The sequence below is a fragment of the Sapajus apella genome, unplaced genomic scaffold (assembly GCF_009761245.1).
Source record: "Sapajus apella isolate SASKATOON/1434 unplaced genomic scaffold, GSC_monkey_1.0 scaffold44, whole genome shotgun sequence".
In the NCBI taxonomy this organism is placed as follows: Eukaryota; Metazoa; Chordata; class Mammalia; order Primates; family Cebidae; genus Sapajus; species Sapajus apella.
Genome location: NW_022436984.1, coordinates 12,791,185 through 12,810,900, shown reverse-complemented (window position 1 = coordinate 12,810,900; position 19,716 = coordinate 12,791,185). Strand labels below are relative to the sequence as shown.

Below are 19,716 nucleotides of genomic sequence, written 5' to 3'. Positions count from 1 at the left end.
TTGACCTCGTGATCCACCCGCCTCGGCCTCCCAAAGTGCTGGGATTACAGGCTTGAGCCACCGCGCCCGGCAAATATAAATACAATTTTTTTCTGGCAGTTCATTTTTTTGTTGTTGTTTTGTTTTTTGAGACAAAGTTTCTCTCTTGTTGTCCAGGCTGGAGTGCAATGGTACCATCTCGGCTCACTGCAACCTCCACCTCCCGGGTTCAAGTGATTCTCTTGCCTCAGCCTCCGGAGTAGCTGGGATCACAGGCATGGCATGCACCACCACTCCTGGCTAGCTTTGTATTTTTAGTAAAGACGGGGTTTCTGCTTGTTGGTCAGGCTGGTCTCGAACTCCTGACTTCAGATGATCAACCCACCTCAGCCTCCCAAAGTGCTGGAATTACAGGTGTGAGCCACTGCGCCTGACCTAGTTTTAATTCTTGAGGCATTATAAAGTTATACTGTTAGAGCTGTTTTCTCATTGCTCTTCATTTTCAGAGTTTTCCTGGCAATTACTGCTTATTTATTTTTGAATAGGATCTTTAGAATCTGCTTTTCTAGTTCCTGGAGGAAAAAAGTTGATAACTTTTATTGGGTTTGTATTAATTATAACTTAAGATGAATTGATACTTTTATGATGTTTAGTCTCTCTCAGAATATAATTATAACGTTCTCTTCATTCATTTCTACTTACATTTCTTTAAAGGTTTTTAAACTTTTCTTCATAAGTTTGCACATTTCTGGTTAAGTGAAAATATACAATTAGTTGCTACTGGAAGTGATGTCTTTATATCTTCTGTTGTTATTTGTATAATATGTTATGTATATATAAAGACTTGATTTTTGTATATTCTTTTTAGAGGTTACCATCTTACTGAATTCTCTTATATTTGTAGTCACTAATTCTTAATGTTGTTTTAAAGCACAATGTATAGAGTTGGTGAGTACTATGTAGGATTTTTCTTTTTCTTTTTCTTTTTTTTTTTTTTTTTTACTACCAAAATCTTGGTTGAGAGATTTATTACACTATCCATTTTTACTGGTGTAAATACGTGGCATGATGAACCTCAGCAAGTTGAAAAGGAATCATTTCTTTATTTTGACTTGAAATTTCAAGATTTTTAATTGATGAAAAGTTGTCATTTATTGTGTTGAGGGTGATGTGAAATCCAACCATTATTGGTATGTGTTACAGCTTAGCTAAATCCAATAATAGTATATACTACTAAGTCATTCAAAAGCAAATAGTCTTTTAGATCAAGTAATAGATCTGTTAAATAGAGATATGTTTACCTTAGATAGTAAGAATCTATCTTTGATCTCTTATAGGAAGTGAAGAGAGATGTTTCTGGGCTAATATTTTTGCTGAAATTGTTTTATGAAAAGTACTGTCATGTTAAAAATTTGGGGCTCGAAGTTAAAGCACATTGTTTTGAGTAAAAAATATTGGCAGAAGTTCAGAAATGTAAACTGAATTGTATTTTATCTTAGTGGACAGTGGAATATTAAGGTATTGGTTTACAAATACTTGTAGGCTGGGTGTGGTGACTCACACTTGGGAGGCTGAGGTGGGTGGATCACTTGAGGCCAGGAATTTGAGACCAGCCTGGGCAACATGGTGAGACCCAGTTCTACATTAGAAAAACTTAAAAATTAGCTGGATATGGTGGTGCATGCCTGTAGTTCCAGCTACTCAGGAGGCTGAGACAGGAAGATGGTTTGAGCTCAGGAGTTAAGAGGCTGCGGTGAGCTAAAATCATGTACTACACTCCAGTTGGTGCTACCAAGTGAGATCTTGTCTCAAAACAGACAAACAAAACCCCACAACCAAACTTGTATATCCCTTCCCGTTTTCCTGATATTTTAATATTTAAGTATACATGTATTCTACATAATGAACACTGTGTCTGTCATCCTGAACTTTTTAACAGCTCTAGTCTTTTGTATACTAAAGCTTTCTGGCTTTAAATAAGGCATATATATCACAAAATATTTTGAAGAGTAATTGAAATCTCAGTCTCCCCCCCTCCTTTTAACTAAACAGATGGAAAGAATTATTTGATAGTGTTTTCCAGAGCCCTTTATAATGTAGCATATTTGAGCTTCTGATTCTTTGAATAATGATTGTGTGAAAATTGAAATTGGAGTATAGTGCGCCACAATAGGTTTTAGTAAACAAAGCTTTGTTATGTCATAGTTAGTAATAATGCATAATTAGGATAATGGGAGTGTCTTATATTTGGGAAATTACATTCGTCCCAAAAGAACAAAGGCAGTAAGCAGGAAGACAAATGAACCAACCCTGATAGTGAGAAATGAGCTGATAGCCTCATCAGGTCAAATTATGTAATTTTTTTATTGTATAAGAGTTTCAGAAGATTCCCTTTTCTTTTTCAGATTAAAAAAAATCCAGCATCATCAGATAGTGGAAAAACCTATTAATACTTGATGTGTAGCCTGAGTAAAACCATTATTAGGTAAAATTGTATGTGTGTGCCTGCGCATGTAGGTTGTTTGGTAAAATCCACTTTTTATATCTTGCTTAGATTTGTCAGCAGCAAGCTGTGTTGCTTAATTCCTTTGGTAATTTTTATACATACAGAGCCCTTTGCAGGTGGGTTTATTGCACATTACAATGTTAGTACTTCATTATGAGTTGGTGTTATTTCTTGAATGGAAACAATGACATCCATCTCTCTCTTTTTTATTAAACTGAATGTTAGAATGCTAGAAGGGTATATCTGAACTAGTATTTTATCTGGCCTTAACAATAATTGATATCATAGTGGAATCATTCTTTTATTCCATTTCTGTTTCAGATGTTAAGAGTTACATTGTGAGTTTCCTATTTCTGGAAGAATAATTAGAGAGTTTGATTCAAATTCCTTCTGACGCACAGGAAAGCCCCTTTCCAGGCCAGTCTCAAGAAACTTTGGGATAGGAGGATGTAGCACTGACAAAGGGACAAACTTTGTCCAACTTCCTTACTTCAGCCCTCAAAGATCTGTGTGGGATTAGCATGGAAAAGACAAGCTATTGCACCTGTATGTGGCCCTGAAAATAATATTTGTCAGCACCAATGAGATTAATTCAAGTTATTGTCAAAGCCAGTTGCTGCCAGGCCTTTTTCTGTTTATTCTTATCCTTGGCATCATGACCACATTCTGCCTATCTTATTCCCTGAAGTGGGCCTCTTCTTTTTTTCATGATCTGGTCTTACATTTTTTTCCTGTCCATCTGGCCAAGCTGTTTTATAACTTATTTGTGAATATGCTGTTTTGATACGTGGCTGGCTGAGTAAGCTCAGGTCTGGCTCTGTGGAGAGGAATGGACCTCCTCCACTATCACCTCTTCATATGAGGACTGTTGTAGATACCTCTGGATTAAAAGCACAATAGAAAAGATAGCTATTTATTCTTGGAAATAATTACTTAGGCAAAAATAATGTGGCTCTGGTTAATTTTTGTTCTGGAGAACCACAATCTGGAAAACCTGGGATAAAGTAGAATTTTTAACCTTTTCTCTCCATTCCCATTAAATGACCTTAGCTCAAGCTGTCTTCATTTCAGGCTTACCTTTGTGTAGTGTATCCTTATTCTGCCTTTCCCTGGCTCCTCCATTTTCCTCCCAAGGTTATTATAATGTTATTGAAGTAAAAGTCCAGCAGTAACAGAAGCAAATGAGATGTTGTTGAAGGGTGTTGGGAGCAGGAGAAATGTGAAAATAGTGGTATTCATATTGATCATTCTCTTGTAGGCAAATTTTTAGTGAATGGAGTAATGGTAGAAAAATTTTTATAAAGTGTAACAAAAAAAAGTTTCTAATATTGCTAGGAGTGCTTTGTAAGAGTCATGTTCAAAGCCTTGATGAAGCTTAGTTGTAAATATATTTAATTTACTTTGAAATTTTGTGTCATGAAAAAGCATGTGTACATCCTTCTCATTTCACTGATTTTAATGAAAGATATACAGTTGATCTTTCAACAGCGTATGCTTGAATTTGAACTACATGTGTCCGCATATGCGGATTTTTTTTTTTTTTTTTTGAGACGGAGTTTCGCTCTTGTTACCCAGGCTGGAGTGCAATGGCGCGATCTCGGCTCACCGCAACCTCTGCCTCCCGGGTTCAGGCAATTCTCCTGCCTCAGCCTCCTGAGTAGCTGGGATTACAAGCACATGCCACCATGCCCAGCTAATTTTTTGTAGTTTTAGTAGAGATGGGGTTTCACCATGTTGACCAGGATGGTCTCGATCTCTTGACCTCGTGATCCACCCGCCTCGGCCTCCCAAGGTGCTGGGATTACAGGCTTGAGCCACCGCGCCCGGCCCCATATGCGGATTTTTTTTCAACCAAACTCAGTATTTGTGTAAAGTGAAACCCACATAAATATGGCTGACTTTTCGTATACACAGATTCTGCAGGGCTTGCTGTGGAACTTGAGCAGGTGTGGATTTTAGTATGCTCAAGGGTCCTGGAACCAGCCTTCTGCATATACCAAAGGACAAGTGCATATCCAGCCCTCAAATAATAGGCACAAATCCTAGAAATTGGTTCACTCACCCCAGATTTAAACATAAATGATCTTAAATTAAAAAATGAAGTTTGACGCTCACTTTGGCAGCACACATACTAAAATTGGAATGATACAGAGAGATTAGCATGGCCCCTGCACAAAAATTATTTTAAAAAATTAAAATTTTAAAAAGTCAAGTTTGCTGTACATAGCTTTTTTTAAAAAATTGATAGATTCTAATGACTGCAGGTAAAAATGAGATTCTGAAATGGATAGGTTCTAAGTTTTATGACACATTTGAGAAGTATATTCTCTTGTATGATGGAAATTATCTTAAAAAGCCTGTAAGGAGGTAAATTTTATTGGGTAGAATATGTCGTGTTTCTATAATATACTTAATCTGGACTACCATCAGCTGTGTAAACATTTCATTTATTTTATACATTTGCCACCAGTTTGTACATTTTTTGTTGTTATTCACTATATTCATAGGTGAAGCCCTCAGTGATTTAATGAAAACATTTTCTAATGAGCTCACCTATCAGTTTCTCCAACCCAAAACAAATTGGAGGTGGGGATACTGTAAGCATCACACTGTCAGTTAAAAGTAACCACTGACAGCCTGATGAGAGAGAGGGAGAAAACCAAAATGCCTCAAATTAAACAGAACAGTCCAGATTTACTTAGAGAAGTGATTCTTAACCTTATGGATACCTGTCTTAGTCCATTTTATGTTGTTATAATGGAATACCTGAGACTGAGCAGTTTACAAGAACAAAGATTTATTTGGCTCACAGTTTTGGAGGCTGGAGAGTCCAAGAACATGGCAGTGGCATCTAGTTAGAGCCTTTGTACTGTGTCATCCAATGGCAGGAAGTGGAAGGGTAAGAAAGAGTGAAAGATCAAGAGAGCAGGAGAGACCCAAACTCACTTTTATAACCAGCTCAGTCTCAAGATAAACAACCTGCTTCCTCAATAATGACATCAGTTCATTCTCTGGCTTTATGGCGTAATCACCTCACCTGCCAATGCTGTTGCATTGGGGATTAAGTTTCCAACACATGAGCTTTGAGGGACTCATTCAGACCATAGTGACACCTGATGGAGTCAGTAGACATTTTTCTCAGAAAGAAGTGTAAACATTTATCAGTTTGTGTTCAGTGTCAGGGATTCTTGGGCTCAGTGAAGCTCAGCCTTGGGCCCCAGCTAGAAACGTGATTTAGTATAGGGGCAGATAGCTTTTATGTATCTTATTTAAGACTGTCACTTTGGGATGCTTTATAGATAATTGATATGATAGGCAATATTGAGTTAACAGAAAATGTTAAATTTTGTACCACACACTCAATAAGCATACAGTTTCTTTTTTGAATTAAAAAATATGCATTTTTTCACTTAACATTTATCCCATTATCTGGAAAACTTGGTCTTCATTCCCCAGGGATACTGGTTAGGGAAGTAATAATTCTGCATTTGCATTAAATAAGCTTCACTTTAACATTTTAATCGTTGATGTCCAGGAGCCTTTTTTTATTAATGAGATTATAAGTATCTCTTCCCAACTCCATGTGCAGAAATGCCAGGTTGGTAGGTTGTGATCTGCCTTGGTGGGAGTGTTTACACCACTAAAACACTACAAATCAATGCTCACTCTGTCTTCATTACCCTAAGCTGTCTTTTTAAACATTTACCAGCACAGAACTGATTTTAATTACTCATTCAGCAACATATTTTGAGCATCGGTTGTCTTCCAGGCACTGTTCAAGGTGCCAAGGATATAGCAGTGAATAGACTGTGTTTATTTAAGTAAATGTATTTTTCTAAATCCTAAATTTTCTAGAAAGTTGGAGGACTTTTGGGTGTCCTTAGTCAAATAATGATGGGAGATGAAGAGTCAAACAAAAAGTAAATGGTTTTCTTTACCTCAGAACTTTCAGAATCTTTTAATGTGCTGGTGTGCACAGTTGATCTCTAGGAGAATATAGTATGTATTATTTCTAATACTTAACCAAGAACTCTTTTTTTTTTTTTTTTTTTTTAAACCAGAATATATTTAACACATTTCAGAAATACTATTCTGCTACTCCAGGGCAGACATATCCTAGATGTTAGAAATTGGTGAATAAGGTCACTCAAGAGATGGATGTAGGTCAGAGTATGGGTAGGATTTCTGAAGACAGACTTTCCCATCGTGTTTATAGGGTGACTCATTTTTAGGTTGTGGATTAAATTATTTCATTGATGTTTTTCTAAACTATTCTGTTGTATTTTCATTTCCAGTATTTTTTAAAGGCATTTTATGTAAAGCACTGCTCTACTATATTATTATTAATCTTTAAAAAGTGCTTTTTCTTCTGATCTCCAATTTCTGCTTTGGGGACACTTAATAATAAATGCACATGAATTTCTGCCACCACCTACTCCCTGTTCCTAGATTTCTTCTCAACCCTGGGCATCCCTTCCTCTAGTGCCTTTTGCTGAAATGGGAATCTCTTAAACTCCATTCATCTAACATTTCATCCTTATTAGACTACAGTGTTTCTCAAAGGGTGATTGATAGGCTGTTATTGATTGAATCAGAGTCACTGGAGTGGTATTAAAACCGTAGGTTCCTGGGGCTCACCTCAGATCTGCTGATTCAGAATCTGTATGGTGTGGAAGCCAAGACTCTTGTGATTTAAAGCAGATCTACAAGTGATTTTTATTGAGTTGTTTAATTTCCACGCTGAGTTGTTTAAATTTCATTTTTCAGTAGGTGTATACAGTATTTCTCAATATAGGTGCTATTGGTATTTTTGCTAGGATTGTCATGTGGCACTCTGAAGGCACAACAGGACTTTTCAAATCATTGGCTCCTACCTGCCAAATACTATTATCATCCGCAGTTATTGGGACAACCCCAAATGCCCCTCCACATTTCCAAACACCTCCTTCCCATTTTTATGTAGGTAGTATCCTCAATTAAGAATCGCTGTTATATACTACTTTCATTATTCTAATTGTTGCTCTTAATAATTTAATAAACATAGCGAACCTAAGACCCCAAATTATTAACTCTGTCCACTTCCCAAACGGCTTAAAGTCTTTAGAGCAATTTAATTGTACTTCCACCTTCCCATTTCCATGATATTTTGCTCCATATTTGAGTTCTAGCTTTTAAACAATTGGGTAGACATTATTATTGTTGTTTTTACAGTCCTCAAACTTTATCTCTACCCAAGATTGCTAGTTTATTTGATACTCCTTGCATTTTAAACTTTCCATCTGAGTCTCTTTTGATCCTGAAATGTATCCTTTAGAAGAATGTGTTATTGCACATCTTTTGGCAGTGAATCCTCGGTGTTTGTTAGAAAATGTCTTTATTTTGCCCTATTTATTTAATGATGTTTTACCTGAGAATATAACTCTAGATTGACTTAATTTTTTTAGCACAATATTATTCTGCAGTCTTTCTGGCTTTTTTTTTTTTTTCTCTGAAAGTCTAATTGTTGTTCCTTTGTAGATAAATAGTCTAACTCCTTTTCTGTGAGTGCTTTTAAAGATCATTTCTTTGTCTTTAGTGTTTTGCAGTTTCATGTAATGTGTCTAGATGTGGATTTCTTGGTGTTATTGTTTTTGTTTTTGTTTTTGCCTAAGGCATCCAGTATTCCCAGGCAGTTTCCCATCCAAGTACTAACCAGGCCTGACCCTGCTTTGCTTCCGAGATCTGACGAGATCGGGCGCGTTCAGGGTGGTATGGCCATAGACAGATTTCTTGGTTATTTACTCTCCTTGTGACTGTGTCTCCTGAATCTGAGGTTTTATGTCTTCTACCCATTCTGGAAAAATTTTAGCCACTATCTGTTGAAATACTGGTTCTCTCTTCCTTCCTTGTTTAATTAAATATATATCTTCTTCTTCTATTCCTCATGTCTCTCTCGTTTTCTATCTCTTGCTCTCTTTGCTGCTTCAGAGCTGTCATTTTGTTTACTAATTTTATGTCTGTGTTCACCAGCTAGGTTTTTAATTTCATTTTTTATTTCCAGAAATTCTATTTTGTTCTTTTTATCCTATCTGCCAAGTTATTTTTGTTAGCCTCTTGTTTCTGACCCATGTGTTTATTTCTAGGGTTAACTTTTTAAAAAATCTGACCTATATATTTAATACTTTCTTTTATTTCTGTAACCTTTTAAAGCATACTTGATTGTAATGTTATGTATCTGTTAATTCCTAAAATTTAACTTCTGTGCATTTAATTTGGTTTTTCATAGTTTTTACTGTTCTGGGGGTTTGTTTCCTTTTGTGCCTGATAATTTTGTTCTAGGTTCATATCTGCCTAATAATATTATGTAGTAATTTCCTGGATTATGGGTTGGAGATGTGTTTATCTACAGAGAATTTGCTGCTTCTCCTTCTGCCAGGTGCCTTGTGTTACCACCAACCCAGAAACAAATTCATTTCTTGACTTGAGGCTCCTGGGCCCTTAAAATTAGTGTAAATTTTAACCCTGTACCCAACTGGGAACAGGCTTATGATTCTGGATTTCCAGGGAAGATACTTCTCCCATTCTAGCGAAGGCCTGATTTGAACAAGTTGCATTTTGTGAACAGAGCCCTTTTCCCTGACCTACCTATGGAGTGTGACTCTTAAAGGGCATTGCTGGTTTTATGCAGTGGTTCCAATTTCAGCTTTTACCACGTCTAATAAAAATCAAAACTGAAGTCCCTAGATTCCAAGTTTAAGCTAAGGTCATGTGAACTTTTGTTTACAGCTCTGATTTTATTCAGTAAAACAGATTATTTTAAAGCTATTTATACTATATCTCTTTGTGCCACCTGTGAATTTCTTTGCTTGTGAGTTCAGCAGTGCATGTAAAAGAGTGTTTGTTGTATCTTGTCTACTATTTCTAGGTATCTGTAATGGAAGGGTATTTTATATTGAATCTAACATATTTCCAAAAGTGAAATCTTGGAAGATATTTATGCACGTTGGGGTCTGAGCACCACTGGGCTAGAGATGCTGCTGCTACTGCTTCTATAGTGCAAAGTTGGAATTTGGTTACCTGATTTCTTATCCTTTCCTAAACTCAGTGCTACTGCTAAGTTTTATCCATATTATTAGTGTGGTCTGCCAGTTACCATTTAAAAGTGTTATTGATATGGAACAGGTCCAGTTTTGAATTCAAAAATTCAGAATTAAACTTTGAAATACAGATTACTGGTATGTTGGAACTGTCTGTACTCTTTTATCATTCACAGATTATTTTCCATGTCTGTATCAAATTATTATCTGCTAAGTGCATTTTTTAAAAGTTAATGATAGCCTCAATCCTTATTTTTCTTTTTTGAAATTAGGACTATGTAGTCCTAGAAATGTAGATCTTTAATTATCTGGTTTTAAGAAACAAAGAGCGATTCAGGTTAAGAAAAGAGAGGCTATTGTAAAGATACATGATATATGGAACTGGAAAGTTGTCAGGAACTCAAGGCAGCTTGGAGACCTGTTCTTTTCTCAAGGTCTCTTACTTTTCTCTGTCCATCTGTTGGGTTCTTGGCTCTTTATTCATTTTTCTCTTCATTGCATCTTTTCTCTTTCTTCAAAACTTCACTTCATGCCCAAAGTCCTGCATGCCATAACACTGGCATATAGCATGATTTCACAGTGAGTTACATTGTATGGTGGTGCTATTTCTCAGTATTTCCAGTTTCAAATATTTTAGAGTTGTGCTGTCTAATACAGTTATCACTAGCCACATGTGGCCTTTAAAATCAAAATTAAAATTATGTATAGGCTCTGTATGCTGATAACTACAAAGCATTGATGAAAGATATCAAAATCTAAATAAACAGAGACACTTGCCAGTAGTGTTTGTGGATTGGAAAACTCCATGTAGTAAATATGTCAGTTGTCTCGAAATTGATCTATAGATTTAATGTACTTCCAAATAAAAGCCCCAACAGCAGATTTTTTTTTTAAGACAAGTTGACTCATATGGAAAGGCAAAGGACCTTGTTGCCAAAGCAACTTTGAAGAAGAAAAAGAGGAATCACAAAATTATTGTGATTATAAATTTAAAATTTACTATAAAACTATAGTAACCAGCTGGACGTGGTGGCTCACACCTGTAATCCCAGCACTTTGGGAGGCCAAGGTGGGTGGATCACCTGAGGTCAAGAGTTGGAGACCAACCTGGCCAACATGGAGAAACCCCGTCTCTACTAAAAATAAAAAAATTAGCTAGGCATGGTGGTGCGTGCCTGTAGTCCCAGCTACTCAAGAGGCTGAGGCAGGAGAATCACTTGAACCCAGAAGACACACGTTGCAGTGAGCCAAGATCACACCACTGCACTCCAGCCTGGGCAATAGAATGAGACTCTGTCTCAAAAACAACATCAACAACAACAAAAAAAAATTACACTAATCAAGACTGTATGGTGTAGGTAAGAGATAAACACAAGTCAGTATAGGTCAACATGGGGTCCAGAAATAGATCCATACAAATATAGCTAATTGATTTTTGACAAAAGTGAAAATCAATTCAGTAGAAGGAAGATTGACTTTTCAACAAATGTTAAGAGTTGGACATATACATGCAAAAAAAAAAAAAATGTACCTCAACCTAAACTCTACACCTTACACAAAAATTGTCTCAAAATGTATCCTAAAACTAAACATAAAACCGTATAACTTTTAGGAGAAAATATTTGTGACCTGAAGTTAAGTGAAAAGACCTTGGGTGGCTTCAGCAATAGAAATCTATTTTCTCATAGTTCTGGAGGCTGGAAGTCCAAGGTTAAGGTGCCAGCAGGGTTGGTTTCTCCTGAAGCTTCTCTCCTTGGCTTGCAGATGGCTCCCTTCTTAGTGTGTCTTCACATGGCCTTTTCACTGTATGTGTGTGTATATCTCTGGTATCTCTTCCTTTTCTTAAAGGTACATCAGTCTTGTTGGATTAGGACCCACCCATATAACTTATTTAACCTTAATTACCTCTTCAAATGCCTTTCCTTTGAATACAGTCACATTCTAAGGTACTGGGGGTAAGGACTTCAATATATGAATTTGGTAGGGAGCACAATTCAATCCATAAATTCTGCAACAGAAGACACTGTTAACAAAAACAAAGAATAAGTTACAGACTGGAAGAAAATATTTAGCTGGGTGCAGTGGCTCACACCTGTAATCTCAGCACTTTGGGAGGCTGAGGCAGGTGGATCAACTGAGGTTGGGAGTTTGAGACCAGCCTGACCAACGTGGTGAAACCCTGTTTCTACTAGAAACACAAAAAAATTAGCCGGATGTGGTGGCAGGTGCCTGTAATACTAGCTACTTGGGAGGCTGAGGCCAGAGAATCACTTGAACCCAGGAGACAGAGATTTCAGTAAGCCGAGATCATGCCATTGCAATATTTGCAAAGCATATATCTGACAAGGGACACGTGTGTGTGTGTGTGTGTGTGTGTGTGTGTGTGTGTGTGTGTGTGTAGAGAGAGAGAGTGTGTGTGTGTGTGTGTGTGTGTGTGTGTATAGAACTCTCATAATTTGTCAGTAAGAAAATAAATATCCCAATTAAAACATGGACAAAAGACAGGAAAGCACTTTATTAAAGGATGGCAGGTAATCACATGAATAGACTAAACAGGGAAATGCAAACTAAAACCATCATGAAATAGCATTTATACACCCGTTAGGATGGCAGAAATAAAAAATACAGTGCCAACTCTTGGCAAGGATGTGAAGCAACTGGAACCCCATCATGCATTGCTTCTGGGAATGAAAAATGGTACAGTCACTCTAGAAAGTTGGACAGTTTCTTATAAAATTGAACATATACCTACAATTCGATATGACCTAGTCCCACTCCTGGGTATTTATGTAACCTGTATGCAAATGTTTATAGCAGCTCTTTTCATATTTGCCAAAAACTGAAAACAACGCAGATATCCTTCAACTTGTATATGGATAAACGGTGGTAAATCCATACAGTGGAACACTACTCAGCAATAAAAAGGAATAAACTAATGATACTTGCAGCATCGTGGTGAAAGAAAAGTCTCAAGACATTATATAATGAATGAATTTATATGGCATTCTAAGAAAGAAAAATTGTAGTCATAGAGAGCATGGTAGTATTTCCAGGGCTTAGGGAGGATTATGACTTCCAGTAGCGTTTTTGCAGTGATGGAACTTTTCTATTTCCTGATGGTGGTGGTAGTGGTGGTGGTGGTTACACAATCTAATATATGTGTTAAAATTACTAGAACTGTATCTTTAAAAATCCATTTTATTGTCTGGTAGTTAAAAACATTAAAAACTCCAAATTTTAAATATTTCATGGTGTACACACGTATAATTAAACAAAATTTAGTTTTTCACTTACACTGGCCACATTTTAAGTGATCAGTGGGTACATGTGGTATGGGGTTAATGTATCGGATAGCGCAGATACCGAGCATTTCCATCAATGCAGAAAGTTCTACTGGACAGTGCTGTTTTAAAGGAAGGATCAGCTTTGTCAATAAAGGGCCAGATAGTAATACTTCAGGCTTTGTGAGCCATATGGCCTCTGTCTCAGCTACTCAGCTCTGCCACTGAATTTTTTTTTCTTTTTCTTTTTTAAGACTGGTCTCACTGTGTTGCCCAGGCTTGAGTACAATGGTGTGATCATAGCTCACTGTAGCTTTGATCCCTTGGGCTCAATTGATCCTCCTCCCACCTCAGCCTCCCGGGTAGCTGGGACTACAGGCACATGCTACCAAGACCAAGCCCAGCTAATTTTTGTATTTTTTTGTAGAGACAGGGTTTCGCTATGTTGCCCAGGCTGGTCTCGAACTCCTGGGCTCAAGCAATCTGCCCACTTTGGCCTTCCAAAGTGCTGGCTGGCTGTGTACCAGTAAAACTTTATTTACAAAAATGGACATGTTTGCTGACCCTTATTTTAGAGAATTTGCCCTGTTTTTCGTGTTAGCTCAGGGTTTATTGGTAGAGTAATCTTACAGTTTACCATCCAAATTTAATAAAGCTTTTTTTTTTTTTTTTTTGAGACAGACTTTTGCTTTTGTTGCCCAGGCTGGGGTGCAATGGCACAATCTCGACTCACTGCAACCTCCGCCTCCCAGGTTCAAGCAATTCTCCTGCCTCAGCCTGCCGAGTAGCTGGGATTATAGGCACACGCCACCATACCCGGCAAATTTTGTAATTTTAAAAATAGAGACAGGGTTTCTCCATGTTAGTCAGGCTGATCTCGAACTCCTGACCTCAGGTAATCCATCCACCTCATCCTCCCAAGTGCTGAGATTACAAGTGTGAACCACTGCACCTGGCCAAATTTAATAATTTTTTAATTGTTTAAGACTACACATAAACACTATTAGTAATTCTACCGGTGCAATAGGCATAGGAGTACCCTGGGCAAAGCAGGGATGTATGTCACTGTCAGTTTTCCTATGAATTGGTTGCCCTTGTAGTGGGCACATACCTAGTAACATGATTTGGCTGTTTACCCACCCAAATTTCATCTTGAATTGTAAGTTCCCATAATCCCCACGTTGTGGAGGGGGACCTGGTGAAAGGTAATTGAATCATGGTGGCAATTGCCCTCATGCTGTTCTTATGATACTGAGTTCTCATGAGATCTGATGGTTTTATAAGGTGCTTTCCCCCCTTTTGCTCGACATTTGTCCTTCCTACTGCCATGTGAAGAAGGATGTGTTTGCTTCCCCTTTTGCCATGCTTGTAAGTTTCCTGAGGCCTTCCAACCCTGTGGAACTGTGAGTCAATTAAACCTTTTTCCTTTATAAATTACCCAGTCTCAGGCAGTTCCTTATAGCAACATGAGAACTGACTAATACACCTAGTCTAATCAACTATGGAAAAGCAAACATGAAACCATCCCTTCAGCAGTGAGTATGGGTTATCCATTTTCTTCTGAAAGGGAGTGGTTGTATGGGAGGTACCCTGAGGTTTGGTTGGCCTGGTACACTCAAAATAGCCTGTGTTTTCTGTCCCCAAGGCTTTGCTCATGCTTTTTTTTCTACGCCCTTTTCCCCATCCCTTTTTTCTATGTTTTTTGTATTTCAGGCCATCTTTTCAAACCTCTGCACAAATGGTGTCACCTGCATCCAGTCATTCCTGTAACTCCTTTTCAGGCTTACAAGTTGGTAGTTTAATTTTATAAAAGTCAGTAACACAGTGCTTTAAACTGGATCCCTAAACCTGGCTGTGTATCAGCAGTACCTCAGTAGCTTGAAATACAGACTCCTGGGTCCCATTCTTAATCGCTTGACCTAGAATTCAAAGTTTGTAGCAATGTTTTATTATTGTTTCATATTTAAACTCTTTATGTGATTTTTATGTAACCATCCAGCTGATTCAGTATTTGGAATCTGTTGATTTAGACTGAAATTATTTGATATAAACATTGACTTTTAGAATTAGAAGGAGCCTTAGAAATAGAATATTTTCACCTTCATGTTTTTAATTTGTGGGCAGAGGGACCAGGAAGAAGACACACGAGAAATTACTTGCTCAGATCTCATTGCTGGTTACTGGCAGAGCCAGGACTAAACATTGCATTTGTTTCCTCTCATTCAGAACTTTTATTCATATTCACATTGGACATCCCCTTCTACATAGTAAGGTTTGAATACTCCAAGGGGCTCAATACATAGTAGATGATGGTCAGATGTTTTACTGATAATGACTGTTTCTAACCCACTTTGTATAATACCTAGCACATTTTTTGGCTCGTAACGATTGCTGCTTGAATATGTTGTTAACCCTCAGTTCACACTCAAGGAATGCCTTTCTGATAGTTGGAGATTACTTCAACGATCAGCGTGAAATCATCTCAGAAAAATTCTTTCCAAAACTAGTTCCAATCTGAATGGCCTCTAAAAGGCTTACTGAACCAAACTGAATTCTGGTATGGCTTTGAAAGTTGTTACTTTCCAAGAACCCCTCTAAGCCTAGATCAATTTAGGCCTGTAGGGTTTTCCTCACTAGTACACTTCCATTTGAGAAAGGTTACCCAGAATCTACGAGATTGTGGGGTGGGAGAGGCGTATACCAAAATAAGGCGTGGGACCAGGGTCAGGAAAAGGCTTGTGGGAAGTTATGGTAGCCTAAGCTGAGCTTCAAAGGATGTTGTAGGCCAGGGGAGGGAGTTGGAACAAAAGCATGGACAGCTTTGGGGAATGGCAAGTTGTTTAGTTTGACCAGAGGATAAATTAGAAGTTAGGGAGCGACTAGAAGTATAAATGGGGGCCAGGTTAAAATGCAGTATTTTACAATTTCATATCCACATGCAAAAGAATGAAACTGAAGCCCTATCCGACACATAAAATTCACTCAAAAGTAGATTATAGACTTAAATTTAAGAAAACTATGGAACTCTTAGCAAAAAAAAAAAAAAATCACAGGAACAAAATATTTGTGACCTTGGATTAGGCAAATAGTTTCTTAGCTATAACACGTAAAATACAAGAAACAAGAATTAGTTAAGTTGGACATCATCAAAATGAAAAAATGTTGTGTTTCAAAGGATACCCATAAGAAAATGAAAAGACGGCCCACAAAATTGGAGAAAATATTTGCAAATCATGTGACTGGTAAGGGATTTATATCCAAAATATATATAAATAAACAATTTAAAATGGACAAAGAATTAGATAATTCTCCAAAGAAGGTATTCAAATGGAAAATTGAAAACAGGTCCACACAAAAATGTGTACACTGATGTTTATAGGACTGTTATTCATAATAGCCATAAAGTGGAAACAACCCAAATATGGTGTTTCCATAGAATGGAATACTATTTGGCAGTAACACGTAAGTGAGTTGGAGACATGGATGAATCTGAAAACATTACACCAAGTCAAGGAAACCAGTCACAAAGGACCATGTATTATTTGATCCCATTTATATGAAATGTCTACAATAGTCAAATCCATAGAGATGGAAAGTAAATTAGTAGGGTGCCAGGGATTGAGAAGCAGAGGAATAGGGAGTGACTGCTAATGGGTCTGGGGTTTCTTTTTGAGGTGATGAAAATGTTTTAAAATTGAATGGTATAGTTACATAACTCTGAATATACTAAACACCACTGAATCATACACCATGAAAGAGTGAACTTCATGGTATGTGAATTCTATTCCAATAGAGCTGTTATGAAAAGTGCTGTGTTTAGTGAAAACTTTAAATACTCTGACAGGGAATTTGGATTTTTGTCTTTAAAGCAATGGTGTGTACTCCCGTGGAGTTGTAAGTCGAGAACAGCATGATGAGAACATCACTGTGGGAGCATTTGAAGAATGGTGGTCAGATCAGTGATGCGGCAGACTAGATCAAGCTGCTTAGAATATTTTATTCTGTTTTCTGCCCTTAACAAGTATGAACATTTTACGTTACTAATTCTGAATTCAAAATTTTTAACTTTACACATGTTCATATTTTATAATTTCTATCTTGCTCTCATTTTTTAAAAATGAACTGTTCAAGGTGATTGAAAAAAGAATAGCAGTTGCAGAATGTTAGAGATAATACTGATTTTTAAATTTACCTTTGTGTGTAACCTTGACTACTGTCAATTTACAGATAGCAAAATATGATTTATTTTAGCCGGAAGACCAAGATTCTTGGTGAATCATAATGCTTTAAAGACCATTCATTAATAAACATGGATTTTGATAAGGAAAGCCTTAGAAGTGAAGTTTCTTAAGGGCTTTTAATTATCTCTTTCCCCTTCTTTTTGTGAAATATCTAAAAACTGCCAAATAAATTACATATTTGAAGATATTTCTAACGTCATAGAAGGCAAAGAACAGTAATCATTTTAGCTCTATGTTTAATTAATCCTAAAGAACTGTAATTTAAAAACTGTTAGCCTTTAGGAAATTGTAGACTGATTTACCTTTTGAAATAATTGTATTCATAAGTCAACCCTATAGTAAATATTGACTTTGTAAACCACTTATCAGTAGTTAGTGTCATATTTTTTCTGTTAAATATATGCTGATGTTAACTATTAGTAAATCTATTTTTAGAAGAGTACATTGTGTACTGCAACCATTTTGGACAGATACTGTATAACTTGTAAATAGAGAGTGTGCCCTCCTGTGGTCATTAGGAACAAAATCTCAGCTATAATCACCCTAGCTTTCTGAGTTTACATTTGTCTGCTCTTCCGTAGTAGAATTACCCATAATCTCAATTTCTTCTCAATAAGTAAAAAACCATAGCATGATGGCAGTTGTCTTATTTGGTGGAGATGCTAAGAAAATAAAAGGACAGTGGGTAAAGGAGAAGCCTACTAGAGAAAAGATATCAGTGTGAGGAGAGGCAAGTAGTTGTTATAGTGCTTGAGAAGCTTTATGACTATTATACCTGAATATTGTTCAGGTACACCCTGCCTCTTTTACAGAATGCTCCCAGAATGATATTCTGTTTTTTTTTTCTATTTGATCATTTATGTATCTTTTGATCCTAGAGAAAGGAACAAGTATCCAGCACTGTCTGTTTAAAACATCTATCGCATTTTATGGAAATCAAGTTTAATTTGAAATAAGTGTTCAAATGTTTTGTACTGCCTTGAGTGTTTATTAGTTATGGGGATTTTGTTTGAAGGAACAATTTTTAAATGAATTTTCCCTGCAAATTTTATTTTATTAATTTATATGAGATCTTTTAATATCTTTGTTAGAGTTAAATGGTTAAATTTTATGTTTTCAGCAGTGGCTGTGTCTCATATCTTAAGATCCTTGGCTGGCATTTTTAGTGCCCTAGTATTCTTAGAAGAATTCCACTATTAATGGTGTTATCACCTCTTGCCAGGTCTTCACCAGTCCATTAATAAGGGAGTGTTGCAACTAGGAATAATCCTGGTCATATGAATGGATCTTTCTGTGATCAGGGAATGGTATATATTGTTTTTCATTGGTAATATGAAAATTAATTTATTAAGTTTCAGTTAACAGTTTAAAATATCAAGTTGAAAATTCTGATCCAATTATAAAGCATTTTGAAATGACAGTTGCTGCCATTTTAATATAGTTTCTGCCTATTTAGATACATAATTACACGGTTGTAAATGCCAGGAACCTAATATTATGATTTGATTTTTTAAAGTGATTTTTAATATATGGCTTACAAAAATAGATTTGTTTTGCATTGAACTACATGTATTTGACTGTATCATCAGGTGTGTTTAAAAGGATGCAGGGGGCCCGTTTTCATAATTATATACACAATCGTGTTAGCCTTTCATATCCTATAGCTTTTAAATGAAAAATTTAAGGCTAATTAGCTCAACTAGCCTTTGAATGAATAGCAGTACAGTGTAATGCTTAAGGCTCAGGCTATGGAGTTAGACTGAATCCCAGCATTTTCAGCTTACTGGCTATATGCCCTTGTTAAGTTCTTTCGAGTTCTGTGTCCTTTAGTTTCCTCACTTTCAAAATGAGAATAATATCAGTACCTACTTTATAAGATTGTTGTGAGGATTAAATGAATTAATATTAAAATATTTAGGACAGTGCCTGACATATCCATACTAAGATCTGTGTGTATGTTAACTATTAATATTATTATTGCCAATATTAAATTTATACATTAAAGTTGAAGTTTATTGTGAAGGATAAACTTTGTTTTGTAAATATAAATCCTACTTGCATTTATTTAAAAATATTTTTATATAACTGAAAACAGCTAAAATGCAGTTTTATTTGCTTTTTGTGAAAGCTTTCTTCACAATAATCCTTTTTTTCCTTTTTTGTTTCCTTTTAGGCACGGAATGTTAACACTGGTGAATTAGCAGCAATTAAAGTAATAAAATTGGAACCAGGTAAATGATTTGAAATTTGTATTTTCTTATTGCGAGAAAGCCATTGGATAACCTAAGGCTTATTTTAATGATGTTTCGTCAACATCCTCTTGTTTTCCTCAACATCTTCTGGGATAAATAGAACCGGTTGTATGCTCTTTCCTCCACTTCTTTGAGTTCTGCATACACCTTGCTCAATTCTTCCCTGAAAAATAACTTATAACTGAGAGAGAAGGGGAACTCCTGAAAAGCCTTTGTTCTTTCTGAACTCAGTTAAGCTAACTTGTGACAAGCTGATAGTGGTTTATTTCCAGGTCAACGTCTTGTGGTGTCACTGTGATATAGTGGAAAAAACAGAACTGAATTTGGGTATTTGTAGTTCAGTTTGTCTCCGACTCTCTTGCTCTGTGAACTTGGACAAAT

General features: G+C 36.5%; 1 protein-coding gene and 2 pseudogenes across 4 annotated transcripts in view; 2 read left to right on the top strand and 1 right to left on the bottom strand.

The window, feature by feature from the left end:
* Window positions 1-19,716, top strand: part of MAP4K3 (mitogen-activated protein kinase kinase kinase kinase 3) — a 188,386-nt gene that overhangs the window by 36,028 nt on the left and 132,642 nt on the right. For 3 of the 4 annotated variants that reach the window (XR_004257220.1, XM_032239391.1, XM_032239392.1), the window contains exon 2: window positions 19,257-19,314. The exons of the other annotated variant lie outside the window; for it this stretch is intronic. Coding sequence is in view for 2 of the 3 variants with exons in the window: in XM_032239391.1 (XP_032095282.1) it covers window positions 19,257-19,314 (58 nt within the window). In the remaining variant the exon portion in view is untranslated. The remainder of the gene's footprint in view (window positions 1-19,256; window positions 19,315-19,716) is intronic. 4 annotated transcript variants of the gene reach the window in all.
* LOC116524348 lies at window positions 4,593-4,688 on the top strand (annotated as a pseudogene).
* On the bottom strand, window positions 8,129-8,247 carry LOC116524322 (annotated as a pseudogene).